Raw genomic sequence first — 14,148 nt, forward strand, 5'->3', positions numbered from 1 at the left:
CGATTGAGATTGGAATGAATGATAATGAATAGTGGCTTGAGGTGATGACAATGATGGTGGAAGGTGGCTAGGGTACTTGGAATTATTTTCTTTTTAATTAATTTTTATTTTAAATAAGAATAATTTGTTAATTGAATAGTGGAGATTGGTGAGAGAAATTGAGGGGTCAAATATCACCATTAAAAAAAAAGGGTGCTCTTCTTTACTGTTTTTATAATTTCTCGTTGTTCTATTTAAAAAAAAAACTAATGTTTTGTGGTTGAGAATTGGGGTGTCTTTTTTAATAAAAGTTTTAACATCAACGCCTAACTTATTATAAAATTTGCAGAAGAGTAAGTGGTAAACACTAAAAACTCTATAAGGAATGTGACAATCTCCCTTATTTAGAGAAATTAAATGTGATTTGGATTATTTACCAAACTCATAATTTTATAGACTATAACATATATATGTAATATAAACTTAAGTTTATGGGTAGCTACTATGGTCTATGTATTTGACAATTTATGTGTATATACGTAATTAATTATTTTTAGGTATGAACACCCATATTTTTTAATATATAAATTTGGGGTTTCACAATGGTGTCAAATATTCTTGCACCGCCGTAAGTTACTGAAAAATCATTTTATAATGATATAAAAGCATTTGATACTATTGTGATCAAATCAACATTTTAAAAATTACAAGTTTCTGTGCTAGAGAAGTACTTTATATGTAATATAAACTTTTAAATAAATAACTAAGTAGGGGTGGGTATTGATATTTTAGTTCCAGGCTACTAAAAGAACATCTACTTTACAAGTACACAGAGGAATTCATTTATTAATTCGTAAGCAAGTACTAGACCTCTTGATGATGGTCTTATTCAACAATATTGGAGAAATTAAAAGGACGATTATCAATGAGGCACCGGAATCAACAGGAGGTCATTTTTCCTTCTTATAGTGAGACCAAAGACCTCACTCATGTCTAAATGGTCTTGCTTCATTCCATTTGGAAGTTTCCAATCAAAATGAAACAACAGTTGCGCCAATGGTAGCTCAATATTTGGTATCGCAAATGTTATGCCTGGACATATCCTTCTTCCAGCACCAAACGGAATGTATTCAAAATCTTTGCCCCTATAATCAATGGAGCTATTCAGAAATCTTTCAGGATAAAGTGCCTCAGCTTCACTCCAATAACTCGGATCTCTTCCAATCGCCCATGCATTAACTATGATTCTAGTATTTTCAGGAATTGCGTATCCATTAATCTCGCAACTCTCTCTGCTTTCTCTCGGAAGTAAAAGAGGAGCTGGAGGATGTAGCCTTAACGTTTCTTTGACTACTAATTTCAAGAACTTTAATTCATGAATGGCAGCTTCATTAACATTTTCTTTTCCCTTAAAGACTCTTCTTACCTCAGCTTGTGCTTCTTTCAGAATCCTGGGGTTCTTGAGCATTTCTGCCATTGCCCATTCTACACTAGTGGATGATGTGTCACTCCCAGCTACAAAGATATCCTGAAAAACAGTTAATCCCCATCATTTTTAGTCATTTTTATCTTTTTATCTTTTTTTTTTTACATTTTTTTTGGAAAGTAATAAATGTTGGTGGTAAATTTTGTGGGGAATGACAAATGTAGAGAAATACAACAATAATGGTGGAACTTTATTATGTAAAATAATGTGTTTACAACTAACTCTATATGTAGGAAGAAACTGCAGAAATTTTGTGTGCTTCAAGGCACGTTACAAATGTCGCTTTCCTTAAGACGTTATTTGCCCCCACCAATTGAGTGATGCACATGGGTTAAGCAAATACGCCTCCAGGATACAATGAAGCACTTGTTTGTTTGCTTGCGTTGTGCATCGACGAAAGCAAACTAGAATACTCTTGAATGTTGCAAGCCTACCAAGAAACAATATATTGTTCCTGCAGAAAACAATATATTGGAATGTGAATGCACAAAAGAAATGGGTGTTTTGTGTTGTGATTCGTACTAGAAATGAATGCTAAGAAAAGAGTGGTGTAGGATCATTCATTTCATGTCTAAATGGCTTAAACATGACCCCTATTTATAGATATACTTGTGTCCCCTCATTTGGGTTATCATCTTTCATGATACCCCTTCATTCATGGCCATTGGATCTAGATTTGATTTTAATCAATGGTCTAAATTGAACCATCACCATTTCAAATGAAATGTCACCATGAAATGATGCATCTCTAAGTGAAATGTTGCCATGAAAAGTTATATCATTTAGTAAAAGGATACCTTTTCTACAAGACACAATTAAATGGACATGTCCTTACAACAAGACATCATTTAATTAGACAAGTCTTTAGTGAAAGGTACCTTTTCTATAAGGCACAATTAATAGGACATGTCTTTACCATAAGACACAATTATTTTGAAAATTTCCAACAATAAACATACTAACCCAGATGACTGCTTTAATGTTGTTGTCAGTTAGGGGGAATTCGAGGTCACCGTTTTGCTGAAGGTTCATAAAAACATCAATTGGATCTTCCTCTGCTTCTGCTTGCGCTGTTTTTGTTCTTTTCTCCTTATGCTCATCAAGGATTTCTCCGAATATTCTGTCGCTCTCGAGATGCAGCTTCTTAAGTTTCCGCCTCACTCCACTTATCTCCTGGAGCAATTTGATAGAAGGGTACAGATCAGAAATAGAAAAACCTGACATTATCTTTATGAATTCCTTGACAACGGATATGAACACTTCTTGATCTTTGCATTTCTTGCCAAAGGCCGCCCTAGCTGTTATCCCAAATGTCATTGTAAAAATTTTCTCCCTGAGATTGATCACCGATCCTTCATTTGAACGTACTGTTTTGATGAGATTTGACACTTCCTCTTCCCTAATTGATCGAAATGATTGGACACGTTTTGTACTTAAGAGCTCCACGGTGCAAATTCTTCGTAGCTGTCTCCAATAACTGCCATATGGGGCCAGGCCAATATTTGTATAATCATAAGAGGTGAACTTGGCGGAAACAAGCAAAGGCCTTTGAGCAAAGACGAGATCATGTGTTTTCAGAACCTCTTTGGCAATCTCCTGTGAAGAAACTACGATGGTTGAAACTTCTCCAAGCTTTAGGTGCATCAAAGGTCCATGTTTTTGGGTCAAGTCTCTTAGGCTGTGATGAGGGAGAGAAGCAACCAGCTGGTGCAAATTTCCTATAAGGGGCAGTCTCCATGGCCCCGGGGGCAGCTTTTGGCTTGTACTTTTGGTGGCTAGTGATTGTTGTAATATCTTGGCAACCTTGAACAAGAAAAGAAGCAAACTAGAGATGAGGATGAAAGATGGAAATTGAAGCTCCATGAGGATGTAGAAATTGAAAATTTAGGTGACAGCTAATGTTGTGGGAAGGTAATGTTAAAAGAATCAATAATGACGATGATTATTAGTTGCTATTGTCATTTACTGTCATAGTTATTCTTGTTATTATCATTATTATTGTTGTTTGTAGTTATTATCTTCATTGCTCTTGTTGTTGACTTGTTATTGTTATTATTATTCTTACAGTTCATGAGCACAAGCAGCACCAAAAATTGTTGCAACTCAAAACTACCTTTGCTTTACAAACATATCATATGATATGATGTGATAATTTTTTAACAACATTGAGATTTTGTAATCATGCCTGTTACTCTATTAGTATATTTACCAATTTTGAAGTATGCGTGTTTTTTTCCAGAGTGCCATCATCTGAATGACAGTGTTTGTATTGGAATGTGCCATACGGAAGGTCCAGATTGCCAATATCTAAATGGCAACATTTTCATGGGCCGGCTCTAGTTTGTAAATCAAAGCAAAGCCTTAAACGTCATCGTCTTCAGCTTTGATACTTTGCAATTTAATCAAACAAGTCCAGCTCGGTTTTGTGTTAAGCGATATTAAGTCCTCACGCGTGCGGATCACGTGAGTCACTTATTCTGACCAAGTCAAATTTCTGTTAAGACAGTTAGAAAGCGTGGGAAAGAGCTGATATCTCTTTCTGTAGGCTAACAATCACTGTAAGTTTTCTCTCTCGCCTTTTTTTTCCCCTCAATGTTAAATATATAATGATTCTACACTCGTCTAGTGAATATTTAAGATATAAAATTTTGGTTTGGACATGGAGACAAAGCAATTTAATTTCAGGACAACATATGCAACAACTATTGCTCACATGACATGAAACTAAAACTGCTACACTTCTTTCCCTTGGGCTTGTGCTTCAGGTGATGGATGATAAGGAATGGGAATCATGCACAAGTCATCTTTTCTTCTGATTGCCACACCAAATGCCTCGCTCATGTTCATATCTTCAGGTTTCTTTCCATTGGGTAGTTTCCAGTCAAAATGGTACAACAACATTGCGAGTGGGAGCTCCACGTTGGCCATACCAAACGTAATTCCAGGGCAAATCCACCTTCCAGCACCAAAAGGGATGTATTCAAAATTAGTTCCCTTATAATCTATAAAAGAATCAAGGAACCTTTCTGGAATGAAGCTCTCAGGTTCTGTCCAATATTCTGGATCTCTTCCAATTGCCCATGCATTAACAATGAGTGTGGCCTTAGTAGGTATCTCGAATCCATTAATCTCGCATTTCTCCCTGCATTCTCTAGGAAGTAGCATAGGGACAGGAGGATGTAATCGTAGCGTCTCTCTTATAACAAGCTTCAAGAATTTCATTTCTTCAATGCCCGATTCATCGACCTTTCCTTTTCTATTAAAGACTTCCCTAACCTCCATCTGTGCCTTTTTCATCAGTTTTGGATTTTTCATCATTTCGCACATTGCCCAATCTATAGTTGTTGCAGATGTCTCACTGCCAGCAGTAAAGATGTCCTGAAAAACGATTTCTGAAAAATCTTATCTCAGCCATTCAACGAATCTACTCTAAGTATTGATTTGTCTAGAATTTTTCAGCTCACACCCCGAAAGAGAAATGAATTTACTGAACTCTTAAGGATGAACAGAGACATCATACAAGAAGTTAAATTACTAACCAGGATTACAGCTTTGATGCAATTGGTGGTAAAGGGAAATTCAAGATCACCTTGCTCTTGAACTTTCAAAAGCACATCAAGCAGATCCGCATATACTCTTGCTCTTCTTGTGTTCATTGATAATATTTTCTAATATCATGTCAGTCTATTGATGCAGCCTCTCTAGCCCTAGATTTGAGTCCGGTGATGCTTTGAAGCAGTTCTATGGAGGGAAAAAGATCTGCAATATGTAATTCTGCCGCTGAGGTTATAGCTTTTCTTGCAGCAGAAATGAATAAGTCTTGGTCTTTGCATTTCTTGCCGAATGCTGCCCTTGTAGTAATACCGTATATCAATGAGTAAGTTTTATTGGTAAGGTTAACTGGTGATCCAGCTTTTGAAGCAATCCGATTAATAAAATCAAACACATCTTCTTCTCTTATTGATCGGTAAGATAGGACTCGCTTGGGGCTTAAAAGCTCTGATATGCAAATTTTTCGAAGTTGTTTCCGATAATCTCCATATGGTGAGAAGGCTATGTCATTAGAATCATAAGATATGATTCTTGTTGTTAGATTGTGAGGCCTAGATACAAAGACAATGTCGTGGCTCTTCATCACTTCTCTGGCAAATTTTGGAGAAGAAACAACAACAGTTGATAGCTCTCCAAGTTGCAGGTGCATTAGGCGTCCATACTTCTTGGCCAAATCTCTTAGCCCATGATGAGGTAGACAGCCAACAAGGTTGTGGAAGTTCCCAATAATAGGCAATTTTAATGGCGCTGGAGGGAGATTTGAAGTACTGCCGTTGGTCTTGATTCTCTTCTCTCTTTTCAGCACCATGGAGATTAATAGAAGAAAGGTGATCAGAAGAATTGAGAAGGGAGGCAGTTCAAGATCCATGGGACGTGAAGTTTAGAGTAGAATTAGCTTGTTTGTTAACAAAAATGTATTACATTAGTACCTTATAAATATCCCTGTGGCCGGCCTTGAAGTTTTCGTTCAAAGTTCGTGCCTTTTCTCTTAGGTTTTGTTGCCTATCTGCAGAATGTATCGAAGCAGACAAGAAATTTGGTAAGGTTGATACCATTTCCAGATTCTTTCACTATATATCTAGAGGTTGTTGTTGATGCGAGATTCTGGTTATCCTCTTGACTATGACCAGGATCTTTGCTCGATCAACTCGACCACGATCAGAATCTCTCCTCGTATGACTCCTTCCCCAAAAATCCCTGCATACACAGAAACAAGTCAGAGTACGCCGGTTGTTTTCCCGGCGTAAACCCTCAAACGCTCAAGTCAGATATGAAGGTTTTGTCTTCCTGGGAACCTTAGCCACTAATCTTAAGGCTTGTTTTTAGTATCGATTATTCAATGCTCTCTTTTTCTTAGTTTCAATCTCAAAAAATCTAACACTTTTACCTTCGTTGGCCACCCTTTTATAGGCTTCTCCTGAGTTTAGACCTTCCCTCAATCCACGCCCATTACTTTCCCATCTCTCGGAAGTGGATGCTCCGTTTCCGTAATTGTGGGTGGTCGCGTGGTCTTCGTGCCTTGATTCTCATGTTGGAGTGCACGTCTCGCCAACTGCCGTTGACCGGGTCTCCTCGCCTCAACCATAGCAGGAGGCTCAACCATTAGTAGGAGGCCAGCCTCGCTGATGGCGCATTCGTGGACGAGCAGAATATTCTTTCTCCTGTTCTCCTGCTACCAGACTTCTGCAAGATATACCTGTTTGTGGGAACCCTGCTAATAGCTATCTGCTCATCACGGCTGGTCTCGTCAAAGTACATCCCCCAAACAGTTGTGAAATGAAAATTAGACCAGCAAGTATCTGTAATGGCTGATTCTATTTCATAAAATTCCAAACCATTAAGTTCTATTTTTGAGGGATAAGCGAATAAGACAAGTCATGGTTGACAAAAAGAATTAATAGTAGTTAGCAAACGGGATTAATTTTTTCTGAGTTGAAAAAAAAAAATTGAGTTCTACGCTAACTAATGATTGAATAGAGTGTGATTTCTTTACCAATAACTAAACAATAGTTTAGTTACTGGAATAATTTTATTTGTGGTGTATCTGTCAGCCGGAAGTTCTTCATCATTGATATGTTATCTATTCATAACACGGTAAACGCTCCTCGTAAATCTTGTACTGGAATTCACTTTCAAAATACAATTCTTTGAGATGGAATTATTAGCATTCAGTAAAGTGCATCACAAGGTACCTAAAGTAAAATATACCACCAGGAAATTGCACATAAACGAGAAAGCTATAAGCTGAAGGCTTAAAACGAGGCTCTCTGGGGAGCGAATGCGATGATTTTGCGTTTGTTATATCAGTGGACATTTGTTTTTCTAAGTTGAGGTGAAAAAATATATATATATATAAAATAACACAGCGCAATTGAGGTAAGCAATTGCAGAAGATGCATTGAAAAACCTTGCATGAAATAGAATATGAAGATTACAGCACTTATTCATGTTGGACAAGAATTGCCACGACTTTTCATTTTTGGCCTATGCAACAGATGAATGATGGTATGGAGTAGGAATCATGCACAGATCTTGTTTTCTTCTAACTGTCACTCCAAAAGTCTCAGTCATCTCCAAATCTTCATGGTTCATTCCGTTTGGGAGTTTCCAGTCAAAGTGGTACAATAACATCGCGAGTGGAAACTCAACATTTGCCAGACCGTACAACATTCCAGGGCATATCCTCCTACCAGCACCAAACGGGATGTACTCAAAATTAGACCCCTTGAAGTCAACAGAATGGTCAATGAATCTTTCGGGAATAAAGCTCTCGGGCTGGGTCCAATACATGGGATCTCTTCCAGTTGCCCATGAATTAACAATGATTCTGGCTTTCACAGGAATGTTGAATCCGTTAATCTCACAACTCTCTCCACATTCTCTTGGAATTAAAGGTGCAGAAGGACGTAATCTCAGAGTCTCTTTAACAACTAGCTTCAAATATTTCATTTCACTGATGCCCGTTTCATCGATCTTTCCTTTTCTATTAAACACTTCTCTCACCTCAGCTTGTGCTTTTTTCATCACTCCAGGATTTTTCATCATTTCACACATTGCCCAGTCCACAGTTGTAGCAGATGTCTCACTGCCAGCACCAAAGATGTCCTGAAAAGGGGGTTCATGTACGTGAGATTAAACTATTATACAACACTGATATAAGTTCTATCGGGTATGCAATGGAAAGAAGATGTTCAAAAACTTGGCATAAGATTTTGTTACTTACAGAAATTACTGCTTTGATGTTGTGTGTGCTTAAGGGCAATTCAAGATTACCATCTTCTTGAATTTTCAAGAGAACATCAACCAGATCTCGATCGCTTTCATTCTTAGTCTCGCACTTCTTGTGATCATTGATAATGCTTTCAACTATTCTGTCAGCTTGTTGATGCAGCTTCTCTGCATGAGACCTGAATCCAGTGACCCATTGAAGCAATTCAAAGGAAGGAAACAGATCTGCAATATTAAAACCCGAGATCACTTTTGTTGTTTCCTCCATAACTGAGACAAATGCTTCTTGTTCACTGGATTTATTGCCAAAGGCTGCCCGGGAAGTGATACCGTACATCAATGAGAAAACTTTCTCAGTTAAGTTAATCACTGATCCTTCATTAGAAGAAATCCAATTAATAAGATTACACACCTCTGCTTCTCTTATTGATCTGAATGATTGCACTCTTTTGGCACTTAAAAGCTCAGATACACAGATTTTCCGTAGTTGTCTCCAGCAGTCACCATACGGTGAAAAGATTATACCACTATTGTCATAAGACATGATTTTTGCTGCTAGGACAGGAGGCCTTAGTGCAAATGTAACATCATGGGTTTTCATCAGTTGTTTGGCGAATTCTGGAGACGATACTACAATGGTGGAAACTTCTCCAAGTTGTAAGTGCATAAGAGGTCCATACTTTTTGGCCAAGTCTTTTAAGCCATGATGGGGTAGAGAGCCGACCAGCTGGTGCAAATTTCCAATGACTGGTAACTTCCTTGGGCCTGGAGGGAGATTTGAAGTTGTGTTATTGGTTTTGGATGTCTTTTCTAGTTTCAGCAAGATAAAGACAAAGACAAGAAAAGCAAGAAAGATTTGGAAGGTGGGAAATTCGAGCTCCATGATTAGATCAATACAGCGAACAAATTTCTTGCTTACAGCTCTCCCTTCTTTAATTGTTAGTTATAAAGAGAATTCGTATCATTATTATTTAGCCCAACGACAACTTGATTCTGTAACTAATGTGAATGGCTGGGGTTCCAAACCAACTTCTTGTCTTAGAGAATTAAATTAAAGATAAAATGTACAGACCCACGAGGTCGGGCTGTCGGCAAAATTTTGGATAATGATATAGTATTCAATTGAGTCAACCATAGCGTCTGAAATCAATTATTACAACTCAAAATACTATTCTGTAGTCCACTAGCAACATGCAAGTGGATCTGCTATCCAATTACCACATGGCTAGTCCCTCCTACCGGAACAGAGGAGAAAGCAGGGGGCAGATTCAATGGACAGATTAACCCAAGATTATTCAATGAAATATCTTATAAAATATCCACCTATGGTATTGTCCTTCAGTATTACTAGAGTTTGATATTGTTTAATATTGATTATATGTATCAATTTTACTTTTTATAAATGATGATGAGGAAATCGGATCTAGTGCAAAATCATCTTTTCTCCGGACTATCATATCATAGGACTCGGTGAATTTCAATTAAATTCTCAAGGCTCCCATTCAAAATGGTACAAGAACATTGCAAGTAGAAGCTAGACAGCGGCAAGATCAAATACCAATCCAGGGCTGCATATCCTCTCACTAGCACCAAATGGGATGTGTTCAAATTTAGTCTCCTGGTTCATTGCATTAATCTTAATTGAAAATCTTGTCCCAACCGCACAAAACAGAGGACATTTTACACAAGCAGCAATATTTTGTTATTCTTTCTTCCCAAGTAAAAAACTCCTTATATTTTTCGGGGAAATTAATCATGCCGCGGAAACATTTTTGTTTACGGAAACCTTGCTTTATGTCGATATAATGATGCATAAAAGTTGCAGACGGAGAACAATTCAATAAAAGATTTTTCATCAACGGTTTAGGAGTTTTTATAATCAGAACCTTTGAGGACAATTACAAGGATTTTTCCAACTTCATTTGCTGGTATGCTAACGTAGGAATGTCATTATTCACTTACGATTCATGTAAATTTAGAATTCACCGAGAAAAGAAGAATATTTCACTATAAAAATGAAGAATACAAGTATTAGAATATTTATCTCACAATCCAAAGTTCTAATACACTCAAACTCTCAAATCACTCATATAACACTTTAGCTCTCTCAAATGCTAAATAACTATTTATCAAGACACTCAAATTTCTCAAATTGCTAGAGAACCTCACTCACATTCCGATGCCTAGCTTCCAGACCTCTCTCTATTAATTGGCAAAGTAAGCTTTCAATTATCAAATAATTCGGGATCAATTCAGCTGAAATAGCCTCCATTTAAGCTTGATAATCTTGACTTTTATAAGCCACCAAATGAACATGATGATTGTCAACGTGATGAAAAATGAAGCCGAATTTTTCTTGTATGTCATCATGCATGAAATGAAAGCAATAAGTCAAGCTTCCATTTATGGCAAATGGTTGACAAGTAACCGGCCATTTTATAGCAAGCTCTCTTTACCACTTTCTTCACATTTTTCGAATAGCCATTTTGCCAACATTTGAAAGCAATAAGTCAAGCTTCCATAAATGCTCCTTGATTTCATTTCATGCATGATGACATGCAAGAAAAATTCGGCTTCATTTTTCATCACGTTGACGATCATCATGTTCATTTGGTGGCTTATAAAAGTCTAAGGTTATCGAGCTTAAATGGAGGCTATTTCAGCGGATTTGGTCCCGAATTATTTGATAATTGAAAGCTTACTTTGCCAATAAATAGAGAGGGGTCTGGAAGCTAGGCATCGGAATGTGAGTGAGGTTCTCTAACAATTTGAGAAATTTGAGTGTCTTGACAAATAGTTCCTTAGCATTTGAGAGAGCTAAATCTAGCGTTCTCGAGTGATTTGAGAGTTTGAGTGTATTAGTACTTTGGGTTGTGAGATAAATATTCTAATGCTTGTATTCTTTATTTTTATAGTGAAATATTCTTCTTGACGTAGACTAAAAAACCGAACCAAGTATATTGTTGTATATTTTGTATGATTATTTCTATTTTTCACTATCACCACATTAATACTTAATTAATTGTCATATAATCTAGGTCTGTCAAAATACTGATCTACATACTACTTCCTGCAGGAAGTTGCATAAAGAATTATTTTATTTTTACTATTACGTTTGCTGAAAGTTGACAAAATAAAAGAACTAACAAAGAGCAGAATAGGCCCAAGCTTTGACAATTACAATGACGGAAGATGATTTTAGGGATGAGCTTTCAACCTTATATAGATTAGTCTTTGCTGAAACTTTAGCCATAATCTTAAATAATAACTCTCCGCAATAAATGATAGAAAATAAAATACTTTTCTATGGTTCTGCTCATGTAGCCACTCTGAAGCACTCCTCTTTTACAAAAAATATTCTTTAGTTTCTTATGCAATAGATGAAGGATGGTGTGAGTTGAAGATTGAAAAAGATGTTTGGTTACTTAGAAAATAAGAGAAAGTGAAAAGAATTAAGAAATAGATCTGAGAAACTTCTGATGCTTTATTAATCAAATACACACATAATGTGTGGTGAATTATTTCTTATATACAAGTGCTGAAGCTCAGCTTGATTACTGTTATTAGTCACTAAACTATTAACAAACTATATTAAGCTGAATATAACAACTTTAACTAATCAATCACGTGTACACATAATTTCATAATCACCAGGCATGACGTGGCATGCCACATCATCAATGTGTAACTGATTGATCCTGCTACTATCATCCTCTGCTCTGCTGACTACACTACAAGTGTGAGCTTCCTTAACAGTGTGGAATAGGAATCATGCACAGATCTTGTTTTCTTCTTACTGTCGCGCCAAAGGCCTCTGTCATGTCCAAATCCTCATGCTTCATTCCATTTGGTAGTTTCCATTCGAAATGGTATAATAACATCGCGAGTGTAAGCTCCACGCTGGCCAGACCAAATGACATTCCAGGGCATATCCTCCTACCAGCACCAAATGGGATGTACTCAAAATTAGTCCCCTTGTAGTCAACAGAATGGTCAATGAATCTCTCGGGAATAAAGCTCTCAGGTTCAGTCCAATACATGGGATCTCTTCCAGTTGCCCATGAATTAACAATGACTCTGGCTTTTGCAGGAATGTTGAATCCGTTAATCTCACAACTGTCTCCACATTCTCTTAGAATTAAAGGTGCAGAAGGATGTAATCTCAGGGTCTCTTTGACAACCAGCTTCAAGTATTTCATTTCATTGATGCCCGTTTCATCGACCTTTCCTTTTCTATTAAACACTTCTCTCACCTCAGCTTGTGCTTTCTTCATCACTCTAGGATTTTTCATCATTTCATACATTGCCCAGTCCACAGTCGTAGCAGATGTCTCACTGCCAGCACCAAAAATGTCCTGAAACGGGGTTTATGCAAATGAGTTTTTGTAGATAGTTATATGGTCTCATTCATCTTATCAAAAAACACTAGGTTAACATTAAAAGAAACAACATAATGAAAAGACAAATGGAATTGATGATATTAAATGTATAGTTACTTACAAAGATTACTGCTTTGATGTTGTCTGTAGTCAAGGAAGAATCAAGATCTCCGTGCCCTTGAATTTTCAACAGAACATCAACCAGATCTTCATCATCACCAGTTTTGCAATTCTTCAATGTTGCCTTGCGCTTTTTATGATCATTGATAATGTTTTCAACTATTCTGTCAGCTTCTTGAAGCAGCTTCTCCACCTGAGACTTGTTTCCAGTAAGCCGCTGAAGCAATCCAATGGAAGGAAACATATCTGCAATATTAAAACCTGAGATCACTTTCGTTGTTTCCTCTATAACTGAGACAAATGTTTCTTGGTCTCTGGATCTGTTTCCAAAGGCTGCCCTTGAAGTGATACCATACATTAATGAGTAAACCTTCTCCGTTAAGTTAATAACTAATCCAGCTTTTGAAGAAATCCAATTAATGAGATCAGACACCTCTGCTTCTCTTATTGATTGGAAAGATTGGACTCTTTTGGTGCTCAAAAGCTCAGACACACAGATTTTTCGCAGTTGTTTCCAACAATCACCATATGCTGAAAAGATTATACCACGATAATTATAAGACATGATTTGTGCTGCAGGAAAATGAGGCCTGGATGCAAAGACAACATCATGGGTTTTCATAACGTCTTTGGCAACTTCTGGGGAAGATACAATAATGGTTGGAACTTGCCCGAGTTGTAGGAGCATGAGAGGTCCGAATTTCTTGGTCAAGTCTCTTAGCCGATGATGAGGGAGAGAGCCAGCCAGCTGGTGCAAATTTCCTATTAAAGGTAATTTCCAAGGTCCTGGTGGTAGATTTGAGATTCTGTTATTGGTTTCTGATTTCTTCTCTGGTTTCAGCAAAGCGAAGGCAGAGAGAAGAATAGCTAGAAGGATGAGCAAGGACGAAGACAACCCTAGAAGCTCCATGTGAAATGAACAGGACAATGGGGATAGAATTTTGAAATAGTCTGTTGTTATGTCTGTTGAAAAATAAGAAAGCCACTTGCATTTTGCTAACAATTTGTCAAGGTTAGCCGAAATGTTGAATTCAAATTTGGAGAATTTGTCAAGCATGTGGCAATTTTTCAAAGAGCTACCAAACATTTGAAGAAAAAATAGAAAGTTGGCAAATTTGTCAAATTTGCCAAATGGACACCATTGACTATTTGCTTAGGTTAGGTGGAATAGTAAAAGGGTTGGTGCAATAGTGCCATTATTTTCCCTATAAATAGATGGCACTTCTTCCATTCTAAATAATCCCAAAATTGTTAAGCTTATAAGTTTCTAAGCTTTTGAGAGAAGTGAGAGAAGTGTGTCTGGGGAATTTATCTTTCCTGCAGAGTGTGAGAGTACTGGGTATATTTGGGTTTCTGGGAAGTGAGATTCGTTACTCAAATATTGTATTCTATTCATTGTTTAAT

The 14,148-nt window shown here is 37.1% G+C and overlaps 2 protein-coding genes and 1 pseudogene across 2 annotated transcripts; all 3 read right to left on the reverse strand.

Annotated features, from left to right (window-relative positions):
* Positions 1–759: 759 nt before the first annotated feature.
* On the reverse strand, positions 760–5,885 carry LOC102617473 (uncharacterized; annotated as a pseudogene).
* Positions 5,886–7,344: 1,459 nt separating this feature from the next.
* Positions 7,345–9,231, reverse strand: LOC102617186 (cytochrome P450 71D11-like). The gene is made up of 2 exons (XM_006474862.4): positions 8,241–9,231; positions 7,345–8,122 (listed from the first exon to the last, which is right to left on the reverse strand). Exons 1-2 carry the CDS (start codon positions 9,126–9,128, stop codon positions 7,502–7,504), a joined length of 1,509 nt encoding a protein of 502 aa, XP_006474925.1. The 5' UTR covers positions 9,129–9,231; the 3' UTR covers positions 7,345–7,501.
* Positions 9,232–11,711: 2,480 nt separating this feature from the next.
* On the reverse strand, positions 11,712–13,711 carry LOC102616872 (cytochrome P450 71D11-like). The gene is made up of 2 exons (XM_006474861.4): positions 12,746–13,711; positions 11,712–12,600 (listed from the first exon to the last, which is right to left on the reverse strand). Exons 1-2 carry the CDS (start codon positions 13,652–13,654, stop codon positions 11,995–11,997), a joined length of 1,515 nt encoding a protein of 504 aa, XP_006474924.1. The 5' UTR covers positions 13,655–13,711; the 3' UTR covers positions 11,712–11,994.
* Between the last annotated feature and the right edge of the window lie 437 nt (positions 13,712–14,148).

This window comes from Citrus sinensis, chromosome 9 (assembly GCF_022201045.2).
Source record: "Citrus sinensis cultivar Valencia sweet orange chromosome 9, DVS_A1.0, whole genome shotgun sequence".
Classification (NCBI taxonomy): Eukaryota; Viridiplantae; Streptophyta; class Magnoliopsida; order Sapindales; family Rutaceae; genus Citrus; species Citrus sinensis.

Excerpts from the sequence above, each read along its gene's own strand:
- LOC102617186 (XM_006474862.4), bottom strand. The coding sequence starts at position 9,128 with ATGGAGCTCGAATTTCCCACCTTCCAAATCTTTCTTGCTTTTCTTGTC. Across the intron at positions 8,123-8,240 it reads ACATCAAAGCAGTAATTTCT|GACATCTTTGGTGCTGGCAG; the intron begins GTAAGTAACAAA and ends CCCCCTTTTCAG.
- LOC102616872 (XM_006474861.4), bottom strand. The coding sequence starts at position 13,654 with ATGGAGCTTCTAGGGTTGTCTTCGTCCTTGCTCATCCTTCTAGCTATT. Across the intron at positions 12,601-12,745 it reads ACATCAAAGCAGTAATCTTT|GACATTTTTGGTGCTGGCAG; the intron begins GTAAGTAACTAT and ends ACCCCGTTTCAG.